The sequence below is a fragment of the Varroa jacobsoni genome, unplaced genomic scaffold, assembly GCF_002532875.2.
Source record: "Varroa jacobsoni isolate VJ856 unplaced genomic scaffold, vjacob_1.0 scaffold_614, whole genome shotgun sequence".
NCBI lineage: Eukaryota > Metazoa > Arthropoda > Arachnida > Mesostigmata > Varroidae > Varroa > Varroa jacobsoni.
In genome coordinates this window covers 92,675-109,880 of record NW_019213516.1, presented here as the reverse complement: position 1 = coordinate 109,880, position 17,206 = coordinate 92,675, and the positions used below count along the sequence as shown (strand labels likewise).

The window sequence follows — 17,206 nt, the reverse complement described above, 5'->3', positions numbered from 1 at the left end:
ATCTAAGGAACATAACATACCCGCGTTTTTTTCTAATCAGGATACGCTGCACGATACCCCTAGCTCAAATAGAGATGTTTCATAAGGGTCTCGATAAAGCATTTGACAGTAAGAGTCAAGCGGAAGAGATTCCGTTTTGGTTTACCCGCACGAGTACGTTTGTTACACAACGAACGAACGAACGAGAAACCTAAGTACCTTACGAGCGCTATTGCATGCTAAACTGATTACTATTCACTGGTGTCCGAACGGTGGAAAGATGTGCGTGATGGGGTATGATCTTTTATCTTTCACGCCTCCGTCTTGCCCATGTAAAGTCTTAAATCATGAAGTCAAACCTATTGATTTTTGTCATCTTTTTATTGCCAAATAGTTAAATCTATTCACAAAAAGTCAATCCGAATCGTTGAAGAGTCACATTTTTTATTTCAATTGAGATCAAAACCTGGTTGCAAGTAACTGTATAATCTAATGGTAACAGCTTATAACTCCAGCATTGCTATCTGGGACAGGTCGCAACAGGTAGAACCTCCCTATTATTTACCCTCTAGTATTACCTACCAAATCAGTATTTAGAGCAACACAAAGAGAATCTTAGAAACTGCAAGCAATTGTATGACTATAAGCTTGAAGAGGTACTTACCGGAGCTCAGAAACAGTAACACAATGTGAAACCCAGCGTCTCAGGGACCACGGCTGAACAGAGGCTTCACTCGTATATATTTATTGCAAGATCGTATATCTCAAATCTGTAACAAAAAAAAAAAAAAAAAAAAAAAAAAAACATGAAAATCCTTTCACATTTCACATAGCCCATTTCTATAGGGCTAATTTCACGAGGCAACAACTGCAGCTGAATATGGCTATTTTCATAGAAGTCAACAACCGGGCCAAACTCTGCACGAATGAGACGATATTGATTTCACAATACCTAAACGAAACGTTTTAAATATAAATTGCCTATTCGGGTATCCATATACAATATTTTCTAACAGTATAAAAATTGAATAAACGATTTCTTGATTAAGTTAAATCATTAAATTGTTCTATTTAGATCTGTTTGTTTTGCTGGACATAGCAGAGTCTTTTCATCACCTCAACGTTTAACATACACTTTCAACCTAGTAGAATAACACCAGTATTAGATCACCAGAGATACAGCATGAGCTTTTGCAGGTGTACGTATGTACGAGTAAAGAGAACCAAATGTCTCTGCCTTTATTTTTAATTTGCGTTCAAAATATATGGTGTGAATTTGTCGACTTTTTGACCTTATTAATTTGGCGGAATTGTAAATATATCTGTAAAGCCCTAAAATTTTTAAACTGTTCAACGTCCCTACAATTAGCCCGCTGAAACAGTGAGTGATAATATTTAAGTGAACGCCAATAGCTTTCAGAAAGTACAAGCGCATCTCGAATACAAAAACATTGTTATAAAATGGACACCGTTATTTTCAAATATAAGCTTATTGTTTATTACGTTTCCTACTACATACATATGTTGAGACAAACTAGCCTAGCTTTATTGTTAACCGACAGGAACGAGTGCTTCACAATTATGTGCTGTGCCTTCATGTAGACGTAGACTCATATTATAATGCTTTGCAACATTAAAACTTTGCGATCCTTATTCGGGGGAATGTCCTTGTATCGCGGCTCTTATCCGCTACGACTCCATGAGTCCTATTTTACGTTGCATAGTTCAGGCCTTCTCGTGATTTCTTTGCACGCGGGTCGGGCCGGATTCTATTCTATCTAAAGCCAATTAGCGGACACTTGACGGGGGAGGCTTGAACAAGTCCGCAGTGACAGACCAACATAATAAGGCCGTCCGTTGCCCTGAAGCATATTCTGTTGTCATGGCAGCTTTCGTAGTGATAGCCACTGTTCGTTCGTCTAACAAAATTTATGCTTACGTTTTTTTCAGCGGCGAATCTGCAGATCTATTATCGGCTGAATAGAACGAAATGCACCCACTTCCTTGGTTTTCTCCTACAAGCCCGCATGCGTCCTAGCCGTCGACGTATGCACGTGGTCTAGCCCATATCTTTCTGTTCGGCAAAAAGAATGTAATCAATCCGCATACGATTTCATCTGCGTCTACGCACCCTCAAGGACAGGTCAAAAATCGTAAAGTTTCGCCTGATGTTGAACAGCTTTGCCTGTGCTTGTGTTTCAGAATCTCTACGGGATCATAGACGTCGACGTTACGGACAATGTGAGCTACTTTCAGAATCGGCACATCGAGCAGTCTTTAGCACATTCTAACGTTAGGATAACTGGAACTTACCCGCAAGCGGACGGGCGGGTCGAGCAGGCGGTCCGCGCAGTCACGGAGCGAATGTCTGCACGCTTACCAGTTTATTTTGTTCTCGGTGCTTCCAGTAATCGCTGTTACGGTGAATCTGAAGTGAGCGAGGCCTTAGACGTAACTCGGTTCGAATTGCTCCACCAGATTAAAGTCGTATTTTTCAGAGTCGCGGTCATTCCAACCGCCTGATCTCTTCGTATTCGAGCTTCGAAAGGCGGCCTACGTCCGCTTTCTCCAGCCGAAGCAGGTCTCTAACACAACACGCTTTTGGTGCCAAGCATTTTGGTCTAGCGGGCCCTCGTCCATCGTCTTCAATAGCAGTCAGACACGCTTCTAAGGCTGCTACCAAAATCTGGGCCAGGATAGCACGTTGAAAAGCAAAGCGCTCGGAACACCTATCGGCAGCGGCTAACTGCCGTCAACGTAACGGAAAACACTGAGCGTCAAATTAAGGCATCTCGCGCAGCGGTGTGGTAGAGTGAAACGGACGCAAAAACATAAATCGTTATAATAAATGCATTTCCAGTTTCGGCAGTGGATATATAAAGCCCTTTAGGTGGACGGTTAGTTGATATTCGCCAACGGTCGGCGCCTTGTCGTTCAAACAATATATATATGTATATATAGTTCAATAGATATCGTCGATGATTTCGTGGATTTCTCAAAGAATGTGACATTTATCTCTTCTTTTCGCTGTTGAAAGGCCGACATTTATTTTCTTTAGCCTGCTTCAAAGACTTTCCAGCAATCGTATCGTTCTTCTCCGCTCTCTTGTCAACGCCGCGTTATTTGGTTGCCCTACTGCAACGCTACCGTCGCAGCTATTTCTCTTGAACAGAATCTCGTACCCACCAAACTGGGCTCCAGGGCTGGTTCAACTGGAACCCAGATAAAGACACGTCCTCGAGGTGGAATTCGCTGCTGCCGTGGCGGGCGAGAGCCATTCGCGCTCGCCTTCGCCTGCCTTTGGAACCATCGCGGTATTTTTCATACTTTATGATGTCAAAAATGTATATGATGATAATCTTTTCCTTCGGGAAGAATATTTAAATCTCTAGGGGATGTGGTGTATCTGCTGGCTAAGGGAAGCTCCGTTCGCGCGCCGCCAATCCCCTATCGCTTCCCCTTCTAACTGAAGCTCGAGGTGGTGCGGAACTCGCTTGAGGCCTCTGAAGTCATTAACGTTGTTCGCTGTCGTGCTCGATGTCGGTGTTGTTGTCGTCTGAAACTTTCCCCTCTAGAGCTTAGCTGGATGAAGAAAAAACCGAAGGGTATAAAAAGGAAATAACAACGACAGACATTAAACTGAGCCAACGAAATATGTGATATACATCCTTACATATATCGAAATCAAGTCTATATCACTGAGAAAGTACAAGCGGTGTATAAATGCCAACAGTAAGTATAGGCTAAGCGCTCACTGGAAACGTGTCCTATTGTGTTGAACGTATCGCCGGACATTTATAAAATCATCTGTAAACTAGAGCTACATGAAAGTATTCCAATGTTTTTGACTCTTCTACCTGCGTTTATGCCATAGAGATATGAATACTACACCAAGATGTACACTGTACGACAAACAGGTTGACATGTTGTTCTCGTATTTAGTATTATAAATTGATTAATATTTAGTATTTTGGCGAAGATGATAAAAGGTAAGTTCGTGATTGTTTGCCTCAGTAAATGTATAGAGACCATTCCAGTCGCTCATCCAGTACCCACATTAGATAGACCGTTTATTAGAGGTGTGCTCTTAGTATTTAGAATAAAAAGTTGAATTAGTCCATTTACGAGTAATTATTTCATGGGTCTGACTTTGTGCGAAACGAACTTTATTTATTTAATTAAACATAAAACTTCTTTCTCTAAATTAACTCACATTTTCATCTAAATCAACATATGCTTTAATCTAAAGATTGGTACAATGTGTATAACAAATGATAGTGATCAGGTGCCAGATACGAAAGAGTTTTAGCTGCGGTATTGAAATGCGAGACATATAGTTATCAAGAGTTGAACTGCTGCGTTTGACCAGAGGACCTCCCCGCCAGGAATAAGCTGAAAGGCGGGGCAAACCGTCGCTCTTTAAGGCAGCACCAAGGGCCACAACGAGAAAGCACTGGGACCTCGAGAGAGACCCTACAGACCTTCTTGTCGAGTCCCAGACCCTTCGAAAACAGCGCGTAGCCCTTAGCGTTTCTTACAGTTTGGTTGTTTTCATTGACCGGCAAGGCACTGTTGTGATTAGAGAGTGGGTTAGAGGCCTGTTGCAGCCAAAAGAAAGAGAAGGGAACACGCATCGACGTAGACGACTTCAGCCTGAGACAAACACATCGACCACACGGTTGTGGCGGCGGCGGCGGCGGCGGCGGCAATACGGCGTCTTGCTATGTGCACCCACTTTGTACATCTCCTATACCTAGAAACCTAGACGTTGTACCTACGCTGTAGGAAGTGTGCTGCAAACAACCAGCTGTTAGGCTCGCAGTAGGGCTATCGAGGCGCTGCCGGCCTGTCTTCCTCGCTAGTGTTAGCAGAGGCTGAGCAGAAAATCCGAACCGTTAGTGCTTTACACCTTCTTCAGGCTAGATTATAATAGTGTACGGTGATAAGATAGTGAGTACACGTATGTCCAACAAAAAGGTTCACCCGTGATTGGCGCGTCAGCGAAAAACTAAACATTCGTAGAAAAAAAAAAAAAAAAATGGCGACTAATTTAGCTGCCATCGAAGATGAGCAGGTGCTTGCTGACATGGTGAGTAGCATTTACGAAAAACTGAAATCGAGCAATATCTATCTAGTTACTAAAGACATCCTGTACAGTTAAAAAAAATGCACTGCCTGCGTATTAGCACGTGCTTTGTTCGGCCTTATTGGTTAAATTACACGATAATGGATTATATTAATGTTGTTTAGCTGTCATAAAAAGCAGGAATAGGGACTTCCACTGCAAACATTTAGCGTTATAGCAAATAAATGGTATCTGACGCTTGCATGAATACCTATAAGTTTACGGATAACCGCTTTGCCGGCTGTTGTAACATTTCTTAATTATAGAGAGAAGTAAGGTGTATACAGATTATCTCTTAATTACGCTAAAACGCAGGAATAACAATTGCAGGTCACTAGCTTCATATCCGCTCGAGACCGCATTTTGAAGATGTTAAAGAAATATTCCAGCCACATAAAATTCTATAAAATCAACCATGCCCTATGCATACATGTACGACTATGCGTACAACTCAAGGTTGTACACTTTAACCAAGGCTCAGATATAGGTATGAAACTAAAAAATCACGCCAGCTGATCAATAGGCTAATACTACTCAATGAAGTAAGAAATGAGCTGAAAATATTCCTTAAAAGGTTGGGCTTCAGCGGTTTGTTTTCAAATGTTTGCATTGTTTTCCTATAGGAAGCGCGCCAAATTTAAAACAGAATGTAACCAAATGATATTTCTTATCATAAGATATGCAGTTTTACATAATAATACCAGATATTCCAAGTTTTATTTAAGTGGTACTTTCAAACATAGTCCATGTTTTATGATTTAACAGTATCTATTGGAAAGTGGCTGTTTTTTTTTCTATCTACCGTGTCGTAAATACTACCGGTCTGATCACAGTTCTCGCGTTTACCCCTTTTTGGCCGTTGTTCTTTTCGTATTTGCCTCAACACGTGTTTAGCCACCCTTCAAAGTGTAGCTAGCACTGTTATTAGCCTCAAAATTGAAGGGTATATTCATTTTCGTCACGTGTTCTTCGCTAATCTTACTTAAATTTATATTAATGATGAGCCAATGAAACAACTTGGCCCTTTTGTATAAAACAGAATGGAATCTACTTGCGAAAATTATCATATGCTAAATTTTCCTTATCAGTGATATTCTAGTGATGGCATCTTTGACGGTTTTTCGTTTCATCCGACGTCGGCCTTTATCTGATAACAACGGTCATGTACTATTCATTGTATCATCATTCATCTACATAACCAATTTCAGCTGACCTACAGTGACTTACGATGCAGGTCGATCGACATATTTGTGAAAAGGGTAACTTTATTTGATTCACGATGTATAAACAATATCATCTGCCTCATGTAGCACTTTGAGTGAGTACAAGAATGACTAAAGGGTGTATCTTTGTGACTTAGGTTTTCTACCTAGCATAATTAAAACGGTTCCGTCATAGCTCTGACGACCCTTTCGAACCTGCAAACGACGACCTTCTGCAGAAGTTAACGTGTTAATTTTTCTCATATGCAACGCTTTCTGAATATTAGCTTCGCTTGCGTGATGCGAGAGCCCTTCAAACGAACGCACTGTAACTATGATGACGTATTCTTAATAGTGCAGCATTGATTAGAATAAAGTTACGCTAAATGGATAGATCGATTGAGCTGGCATAGACCGGCAGCACAACTTCCGTTGAATGTCGGATATAAAATCGCAAGTGAGAAGTAGCTCACGCTAACTCAACAAGCGCAAACGCGAACACGCATAGTAAATATGAGGTTAGCTAGAAGTTCTCATTTAATTATACCTTTTTCTTTTGTTAGGTCACCCTTACGTGTGCTATACGAATTTGAATAAAGAAGATCAACAATATTGCGTGTCAAACTCTGACAAGTGCGCTTTGAAAATGGTCCCTTATCAAATATAGGACTTCGGTAATCATTCATGAACCTTGCCTTTACACCAGAAAGCGGTCTTTTTGACCGGGTTCGACACCATTCGATTGCGCAAGTAAACATCGTATAAATGACTCATAGATCTTGGAGAAGTACAAAAATAATTGAAGTTTTCTACAATTAGAAAGATAATGATGTTCGATATTTTAAACGATAAAAATAGTACGCGTGAACGACGGCTTAAGTCGCGCGTGCTCTGTGTATTTTTCTGTAATCAAGACAAAACGATTGGCGAACGAGGCCAGCGACTTCAGTAAAGTCATGCTGCAAAATGACATCCGTAGCTTATAATACGCAGCTACAGGTTGAAAATCAGCTCAGGCAACTGAGTACCGCAAATCTAAATTCCGATTTCCACAGCAGTGAAAAAGATGGGGTTCTGTACACTACTAGCACCTCTTACTAGCTTAATTCTACTACCCTCGAGTGCGGTTAAATACTTTTAATTGCATACTATGCATATTTTTATCGAGTGACAGTATACGCAGTCTACCTGTATCGGAACCGCTTAAGTAAACCTGTAATATTTAGGGTAGTTCATAGAAAAACATCAAAGGATATTCATGTTATATTCATTATTAGCAGACGATAATTAATGCTAGAAGACCTAGAACAACCGATACTGCTTTGATACCGCTTCCCTATTTAAAATACTAGTTTACTACGTACACCAATGTGTCGCTAATGGATCTCAATGTAATGCGTTTCGTATATCGTATTGTACCATCATACTATACCGACATCTGTGCATTTTTGACCATAGAGTTCAGATCATCTACTTAGTGAGCAGATCGTAAATTCAGTGAATACGTTCGCGCATGGCTAGAAGTACAGTTTTTCTTGCTTGTGCTTTGAGGCCTACACAAAGACCTTCCGTGAAGATCTAAGTGAGGTTATTGTCATCATACCTGAACTGTATCTGATGTCACTTTATGTCACAAACGGAGGCGTGTCCCAAGCTCCTGTACCATGGGTTGATATATAGGAAAGTATAAGAAGACAAAAAGCTGACACCGTGCCAACAGTAAAATAAAAACACAGCGTAAACTTCACTTGGCCATCTTTATAGATCATAGAACCTACTTAATTATGTCATGTTGTTTTTCTTGTCCTAAGTTCGCAATACTCGTAACGTCTAAATTGTCATCTAAATATCATCATTTACAGATGACTACTCGCGTCGATAATGAGTTCTAGGGGAGAAGACTATAGGGACACGTTTGTGTTATTATTCCTTGTTTGTCTACTTCGCTGATTGATGATTGCAAGGGTTGTTAGAAAGACGTCGGACACGCGCTCGTTCAATGCACTGAATGGCAGCAGGTTGTCTTCATTCACGGCTATAGACGGCTCATAAGTCTCAATTCTCATGTATGTGTATCGGAAATTTAAACAATTTGTACAAAATTCGAAGCTGTCGCTTCGTTACGTTTCTCTTAGCATTAGCTTCGCATCGGAATATTTACAACGCTACTATTCTCGCTTGAGCCTCAATGAGTTCCTATTTAATATACAAGTCAAAACAAAGTTTTTAAAATAGACATTCAGTCAAACAAGTGTTTCTCTTTTCAACAGTACGAACTTAGGGGAGAAGAAAAAATGAGAGGACAAATTAGGACAATACTTCGACTACAATTAGCGATTCAAACTCCTATTAAATTCAAACTCCTATATTCTAGATATGGCTCGTGTATGAATAATTAGGCACACATTAATAATAACAGATATGTTTTCAGGTTAAACTTCAGTTGTTTCAATGTTCTCTAACGTCCTGAGACGAAGCCTGCTTTTCGCTATGTTCGGATATATGTGAGCCGTTCATTGCTCGTACCTAACGCCAACAGGATAGATGTATGTTTCGACATGTTACTCACGTCAATGATGAATAACACTAAACAACATGCCCAAGCAGGGCAAAGCATTGAGTAAGAGTTCAATCTTCAGTGGGAGGCATTGTTTTCTGTGTGATCCAAAACGCTTCGAGATGGATGACTTGGGGTATTGATGGGCGAATATTGTGCTCAGCCGCAGGTGGAGTATCAAGTCAGTTTAAGCCTTGTTCGGTTATAAATTGTTACTGGACATGTAGTGTAGATCTTCGGTTCTGATTTATTATTATAATATTGCTAGACCAATAAGATTTAGCTGCATACTAATCTAAGTTTAAGCTGCCTATTACATCACGATGTAAGATAGCAATCAATTTAGGCTAAACAGTCCAATAAAAAAACAAAGACGCTTCATCTGTAACGAAAGTTTCAAAGTGATTTTTCTGCGTAAATTGAAAGCGCGAGAGACAATTTTCCAGTGTCCTCTTTCGTATGCATTATTTAACAGACTTGGCTGCTGCAGATTATCGGGCATTTGGATCGATGAGAAATCCATTGTCTGGAAAAAGATTTTAGAAGTTGAGGAAGTTAGAAAATAAATGTTTAACTGTTTCGGACCAAAGAGCCGAGAACTCCATCGAAAGGGAATCTGCGACTTGCCGTGTAAATGGCAAAGGACACAAACCTCTTCGATGATCTAGGACCTACCGCCGTTCTGGAAAATAAGACTGAGCATTACCTAATAAAGCTTGGAATTTACACGTATTTGGCTATAAATACAATTGTAATGACCAAATTGTATATATTTTGTTTTTCTTTGATTACAGCTCGAGGAGGAAAGCGACTTCGAGCGACGAAGCGCGATTCGAAACCGTCTGACAGAGCTAAAGAGACAGAAACGCGAAATGCGCGAGGCTCAGGCAAAGCGACGTGAGGATGACCGTGAGCAGGCAATAAGAAATAAGGCTGCGCAGGCCCAACTGCAAAAACAGGTAATTGAATTTCTGTTTTTTTCACCTCTTAGTCTGTTACAGCCTCGTCTTCCCGTTCTGGCGTCGACAACGTCCGACACAACGTCAAGAGTGACGGCTGGAGCGGTATGTCTAAGAAACACTGAGGCGAAGGCTAAGCACGTCGCGAGTATCAACAAGCACAAAAAAAAAACTGCTACTGTTTTTTCATATTATATGAGGCGTCAAAAACGAAAAGTGTAAGAAAGAGGCGATGTCAACATGTTTCGATAGTAAATGTGCGCGTTACATGGTCTAGCCAGTCATAGTAATGTAGCGGGAACAGAACAACGTCTGCCAACGGATCCTTCACATGTTCTGTTAACACTTACGTATTCAAGTCAATATTATCGTCTATCATTAGCTCGACAAGGTACTGACTTAACTGAAAATCCGATGAGACTTCATCGGATCATAATACTTGAACGTATGCCTATGCAATGTTTGTATCCTATGCATTATAAGGCGCCTAACATTTATGTCCTTAGTGATTGAACACGTGCTGAAGACAACCAAACGGGCTGGCCAATAACTGGGCCACGCCCAATACAGCTACTGCCAGGATTAACTAATATTCGCTTCTATCGATGATACTGGTTCAGATCTATATTCCAAAATATCGGTGTTTTCCCATCATTTCTAGTATCGATATAAATCATCTGCATTCGGCATAACTGAAACAAAGTAAAATGGATGTTTTATTTAACAATCGAATTTGTCAGGTTCACAGCTTTGTACACGTCAGGCAAATGCAATATTTTAGCTATTTGAAAATGTTCGATTATGTATTTGGTAGCGTACGATGGACATGTACGACGCTATGGCTAAATCTGGCCCTGCTGGAAGTACGAAGGTGATGGATGTGGGCATCTACAAACGGGGCGAAGCTGGCGAAGGTATCGTCACATCAACTAATCAGGTGGGTGTCGTTCGAATGGTTTCCCTGTTGCAGCGACAAGGAAGCGCCATTTTCCGTCGTTTGAAGACGCCATGTCAGCCGATAGTAGCTGAGAGCGGCATAATGATCGTAGACTTTTGTGATTACAGAGTTTAGTCGAAGATGCCATCAAGGAGAGTACAAGACAACGCGAACTGGAAAAAAAGCGGATGCTCGCAGCTTTTGACGCCGCTGCCAAATCGGGACCCGCCGGAGCTCCCAAGGCAAATTCTGATTTTTCATGTTGATTTAGCGCATGCCCTTCCTATGTGATATATGGCACTAATATAATGATCCAAGATATGCATAGATATTCTTGCAAGTGCATGCACGTAAGAAGCAGCTATAGTGATACGTGCATGTTCCAGGTGTGAGATAGTATTAAACGATATCGTTGTAGAAAAAAGTATCGGCCGTCTTTTTTAGCTAGATGGCTTCAAAGTCATGTGTATCTCAGCTTATATGGATCGCGTTGACTCGGCGTTGCTGTTATTTGAAGACTAAACTTTGGTAGTAGTTAATAAGTTAAAATTGCTGCAGAGCCTTTATTCTGTGAAGGTGGCTAGATGTTCCTTGAAAAATCGTTAGATTTTATGGTTTCAAATTCTACGAAGGTCCATAAGGAGTTCCAACTTTTCATGGAAGAAATGATCCAAAAAAGGGCTGGATCGTCGTTTTAGAAATTTCGATGCCCTCCCTGTAGTCGTTTACCGATCACGGAAAAGGCTGATGCAATTAGTGCTGAAGTGAACCAGGACCGAGACGTGATATCGTAAAGTAATTAAACATCCGTCTCTGAAGAGTTTTATATTATTTAACGGAAACTAGCCAGTGTCGCACACTCTAACCAAAAAATTTACGCAATCGCACTTTCGCTCGCAAGCCCCTACGGAAACGTGATGACAAAAAATAACTACGCATGGTAATAATACGCGAAAAAAAGCATGCTTCACAATCTGTGCTGAGGGTTAGGCTGACGTCAAAGGAGTTGGTGCTTGCTATAGGTTTGGCGGAATTGGACATCAATCCTGCATTTCAAGTTTCTGCCACCTGGCAACACGACCGATTCGAACCTCTACCATCAATGAAATTATAACAAGCCATTCGAGAAAAAGCTGACCAGAACTAGGACAAATGTCCTTTCTAGCGGTGATTATATCAGCAATACCTGATACAGCTTAAATGGGAAATTCTTCATATATCCGTCGTATAGCGCAAATTTAACACTGTCAGACTATCATTCGTTTCTGCCTCCGCAGGACTTCCTTAAGGGTGCTAACTTAGTTTCAAAACATTGGCTCAAATATCATTGATCACAATTTTCGCCGAGGAACCACCAAAAATAAAATTACGGTGTTATCAGAGAGAATGATAGACGGTCACAGATTAAGATGACATATACTTAGCTTCGTAGTATTATTATGCAGATAGATAGAAATGATCTGCTGCAATTTTGGCTTAAAAACAATCAACATTTTTCGACCACCCAATATATTAGAACAACCACATATTAATGCGTAAGTTGACGACCTCTTTAACAGGAAGTGGACTTCGAAGCGTTCAGAAAAGCTAACGTTGACAACTACGAAATTGGAAAGCAAGATTATGATCCCACGATGCAAGTACGTATTAAGAGCTGCCTCTAAGAGCTACATGCTCTTTATTATGCGACGGTATGGAACCCTTAGATAATTAGTTCATGTTGACGCTTTAAAAACATCCTGTATACGTTTGTACTTTACTAATTACTGTTCGGCTTTTCTCAGTTAGCCGTGGATTGGCTTTATGCACATTGCAATATTTTTAGCATATATTCACAATGATTAGATATTTCTATTCTGGAATGATCGCTAAATTGCACTTAAATAAGAAGTAAACGGTAAAAAATTGTATGATTCGTTTCCAATACAGGTTTCCGGAGGGATTTCGCTGTATAATCCTGAGCTTATAAAGTCGCCTAAAGCGGGCACCCCCGTAACGTGCATGAACAATGGGCCAGATTTGGCTGCTATAGCGCGGAACATCAATCCTCCGATGGACGCGATGCAGCGAGCGATTCGCGAGCGGCAAGAAGCTTGCGATGCGGAAAAGAAACGTATTCTTGCTGCTTATGCCGCTGCCGCTAAGCAAGGTCCTGGACCAAAACAAAACGTCCTGGATGACTTCAAGGTCAGATGCTTAAACTGTTTACATAGTTCGGCCTTATGCATAGCTTTGCCCTGAAAATTATACATAGTAATGCTTATTGTAAATAATCGTTTATTTTCGGACAGGCCTTCAGTTGTGCTTCACATTTTAATAAAGTACCTGATACTTCTTGTTATTATGTGTTCATATACAGTGTTTTAAATAACGCGCCTAAAAACGCATAGGTCCAACGTTGATAGACGCTACTGCGTTTGAAAATGTGCGACTGCTATGATTGTTGTCAGAGTGTTTGTTAACTTTATGAGCAATTGTGCTCGATCCAAGAGTAACGCGGGTGTTCTGTCCCGGACATTCTTACCGAAACGTTGTAAGGGCATATACTATTCATTATGGGAGAAAGTAATGCGTCCAAAGGTGTTTATAACAAATACTCCGTTCGGTAACTGAAGCGAGTTTCTACAGGCTCAACTGCTATAGAGGAAACGAGAGATCAGTAGAGGCTGCCGTTTGTATCTCTGTAGGGATCTTTTTTAAACATTTCTGCGAGAAGCTAAGAAAAAGATAAAAAGTATTCCATATCCAAATCTCAGTAAAGGGACGCATCTATTGCACCTGCCCAGACGTAAGTGATCGAAACTCAATTTTATAATATCTTAGATTTTTCAGTATTACATGTTCCCACATGTCGAAACGACTTAGCAATAACGATCGCCTGTACGCGCCTTTCTTTTGCAGAACGTGAAACTCGATGATGCAGAATTGGCTAAACCAACGCCAAGTGCTTGCGCAGGTTTTAAAGGCGGTGTCCCAATTGCAAAAGGCACCGACAGCCCGCGGCCTATGCGCTCGACCTGCTTCAATCCAACGAAACCCAAGTAAGCAGCTTGCGGTCTCAGTCTATACCAAAGCTACCAATGTGTATCACAATAGGACGACACTGAATCGTAAAAGGCATTTTTACAGAGGCGATGGATTAAGCTAACTTATTGTGCTTGTCTATATGACGAGCTCCCTTAAAAGCAGCGAAATATAGGCCATTTTCGAACGAGGAATCAGAACCGAAAGCCAATAGGGTGTTCAGTGAGGGAAAGCAGCAATCTCAATGGACCACAAATTTATTTTATGGTCCTGTGTTCTATCCATACATAAAGTATTCCCTGTTAATCATACAATTTCGTGTTTTGTTAGAGGGTGAACAGCGCGCCAGCGTGCACTAGCGGTCCTGGTGTACATTCAGTTGGGACAGGTGTTTTGCACGAAGATTTTTATTATGACTACAATATTATTATCAACATAAGTACAGCCTTGGATCCTTCCCAATACCGAGATCATGTGAAATTCCTTCAAAATGGCTAATCGATTCGACTAGAGCTACTGTATATGCTGATCCAGCACACATCGCAACTTAGTACACATCTTTTTCGGCTCATTTACATTAAAATGTAAGGCTTGTCTAGAATCCAAAAATATATAAACAGGGTGTTTTCGTTTGTCTGCCTGTCTTCACATCTTCTACTCCTTAAATTATTACAAATACATATTAAAACAAAACAAAACCTACCGTATTGAGAATACACACTCTAAGGCAACGAAACTTAGGGAGAAAATATTGCCCATCTGGTCTGTCGGCTTCTTGCTTAGCCGCTTGTATGCCATCCAAGCATGCAGTACCATGACGGAATGTTTGTCAAGCGTTATCGACACATTAATAGAATTATAAATCTTCTTTAATTTAATAAAGCTTTCTATTATTAACAAAAGCGCGTTCTTCTTCTTCTTCTTTTTTTTTTTTTTTTTTTTTTTTGTTCTATTATAGTAACAGAAGCACACTCGTATCCACTGTCATCGATGCTCTATTTCTCTCCATGCTTGCTTAACTCAACCTAATTTCGAAACATAACTTACTAACATTTATATGTTTATGTCGATATGCGAGTCTTATGTCGGCTTTAAATTGGATAAAGTCGGTTCCTTCTTCTATCTGGCATTGAGCGTACCGCATTGAAAACTACATGGTAGCAATCCGAATATCTCCAACGAAACTTGTTGCATTTTTTCGTTTATTTACAAAATCTCTACAATTTGTCATACGAACTTTATAACAGATACTGCAGGATTTATACGCACCATTTTATAAAGTATCAGGCTATTTCTAAGGGTAGGGGACAAGATTAATTCAGTGGTCCCAGCGGATTGTTGCGCTAGACCCGTATCACTTACCAGTCAGATTGGTAAAGTGTTTTTTTTTTCTCATTAACAATATATCCCACGCCGCAGTGCAGATTTCAGGCGTTATATTCATGTAGGTGTATAATTGTGAATATAGTTAAATATTATCTAATTACCTGAACTTAATAGCCGTCCGTGGGTCCATAAGAGGAGCACTTTTCGGATCTGACCTAACGATTACGGTTGCAAGCGGTGAAACTTAAATGTTCGGCATTTTTTTTACACTGTTTTTTCACCGATATAGTCAAATCCTTTGCGATTCACTTCAAAAACTCAAATGAAAGTTCGATGCTCTTCACAACATCCACAGAATATCACCCCATAACAATACCAAGGGTTTGCCTTATTATTTAAGAGCAAGTACCAGAACATTCCTGCAAGAGACTGAGTCCTTTACACACATACATTAGGTAGAATACGTTACTTCTTGTATTTATTTACGATAGATCATGATATATTTAGGAAATGCGTACGGCTTAAATGTGAGGTTTCATAAATAAGGAACAGGTTCGTTGGCCTTTCAGCTGTGTTCTTTGTTACGCAGTTATGTCTTCATTATGTCTACAAAAGACAGTATTGTCTAGTTAGTAGATTTACGTAACTTCACTAAGATAACACTGTAAACCGAAGGTATAGTAATTTCCAAGTGTATTTCAAGCACGTGACGAGGTTATATATACGTATATTTATATATGTATTTAAATAGGGCTTTGGATCACGATGTCACCCCGATTTCCAGGCCTCCGCCGGTGTTAAATATCAGACGGGGATCGACGTCAACATATTCCCTAAGTCCGTTCAGCTCACCACCATCAGCAGGAACCCCTTCACAGGTAGAGATCACGATTACATCGAACACTGAAGTTTAGTTCTTGTGGTCTCTAACTATACTTAGGTAGATTTTAGAATTACACTAATTTAATACTTAAAGCGGTTGACGTTGCGAAGTAGCTTGAATCTATGAGGTTCAATTAAGGCTTTCTGCTCGCTAACCTGTTCCTCATACTATAGATGGTTTTACAGAATCCGTTACGCAAGGAGTACTTATCTAAAAGTAATTAGCAATAATAAATCGTTTAATCAGGTTCAAAACTCTCCATGCTACAGATATACTATGCTGTTTGGGACTACAGATATAAACGGGTTGAACTGATTATCAACCGGCTCATATATTCAGGTCATTCATACTCTAGGATCATAAACTAACAACTTTTCATTGAAAGATTGAATTCGTGTATCTCTTGAAATGCCTTGCACCCTTATTTTCGTGGCTTTCAGGGCACACCCCCTCAAAACGCTACGCATTTGCAATCAACTTCTCTTGACGAAGCTGCTCGCAAGCTCGAGGGTGTTGATGCTGCTCAAAAAGCACTGCAGGCCCGCGTCGAGGCCGCAGAACTGGAACGTCAACGGGTCCTGGCCGCGTACCTTGCGTCAAAGGCACCTAGCTCTTCACGGGAAACTATCCCAATGAGGGAGTTACCTACTGGCAACACTTCAGACAGTCCTCAAGTTGCGAGGAAAGTAACTACTGGAGGATCTACTGCTTTCCGCCCAATACCAATCAGACCACCTAGGCCCCTCAAATAGTTCGAATTTACCCGCTATCAACGTTGCCACTCATAGCATTTACAATAATCTAAATCGACCTTTGTGCGCCAATACAACTTGATGGTACAACAAGATGGTGCGTTATACTCAAAGTCAATATATCTGCTACCATTATGAATCCGCTAAGCAATACGGTTATTATTTATTTTGTGATGTTTTCTTCAGTAACTATATTCTAATGGGCAGTAAAAATAAATCAGACTTGTATATTGTCAAAAGCCGTTCGTGGCGATTTACTACATGTTTTCTCTTGGCCTCGGTAATAATTTACGTATTTTAGACAAAAAGCCAAAGTCAGATATGGCAATTTGACCATAATCACTATCAAGAAAGGGTTGCTGGACCATTCCGCACATTGTAGTGTATGCGTATTCTACAAAGAGATTCCTCCTCTTGTTTCTGTCTCTCGAATCACCCCATTAGTTTTCTTACATCGTACGA

At 40.4% G+C, this 17,206-nt stretch overlaps 1 protein-coding gene across 5 annotated transcripts; it reads left to right on the top strand.

Annotated features, from left to right (window-relative positions):
• Window positions 1-4,459: 4,459 nt before the first annotated feature.
• LOC111261916 (uncharacterized) lies at window positions 4,460-17,001 on the top strand. 5 transcript variants are annotated; one of them, XM_086968892.1, is made up of 11 exons: window positions 4,460-5,068; window positions 8,169-8,372; window positions 8,738-9,044; window positions 9,658-9,822; window positions 10,637-10,759; window positions 10,888-11,001; window positions 12,319-12,399; window positions 12,689-12,946; window positions 13,661-13,800; window positions 15,861-15,987; window positions 16,433-17,001. In XM_086968892.1, exons 3-11 carry the CDS (start codon window positions 9,006-9,008, stop codon window positions 16,742-16,744), a joined length of 1,359 nt encoding a protein of 452 aa, XP_086825018.1. In that variant the 5' UTR covers window positions 4,460-5,068; window positions 8,169-8,372; window positions 8,738-9,005; the 3' UTR covers window positions 16,745-17,001. The 5 variants fall into 5 exon arrangements, with proteins under 5 accessions (XP_086825018.1, XP_086825019.1, XP_022691532.1 ...); XM_086968893.1 differs by having other exon boundaries at window positions 4,461-5,068; window positions 8,738-9,032; XM_022835801.2 differs by lacking the exon at window positions 8,738-9,044 and having other exon boundaries at window positions 4,465-5,068.
• Window positions 17,002-17,206: the final 205 nt, after the last annotated feature.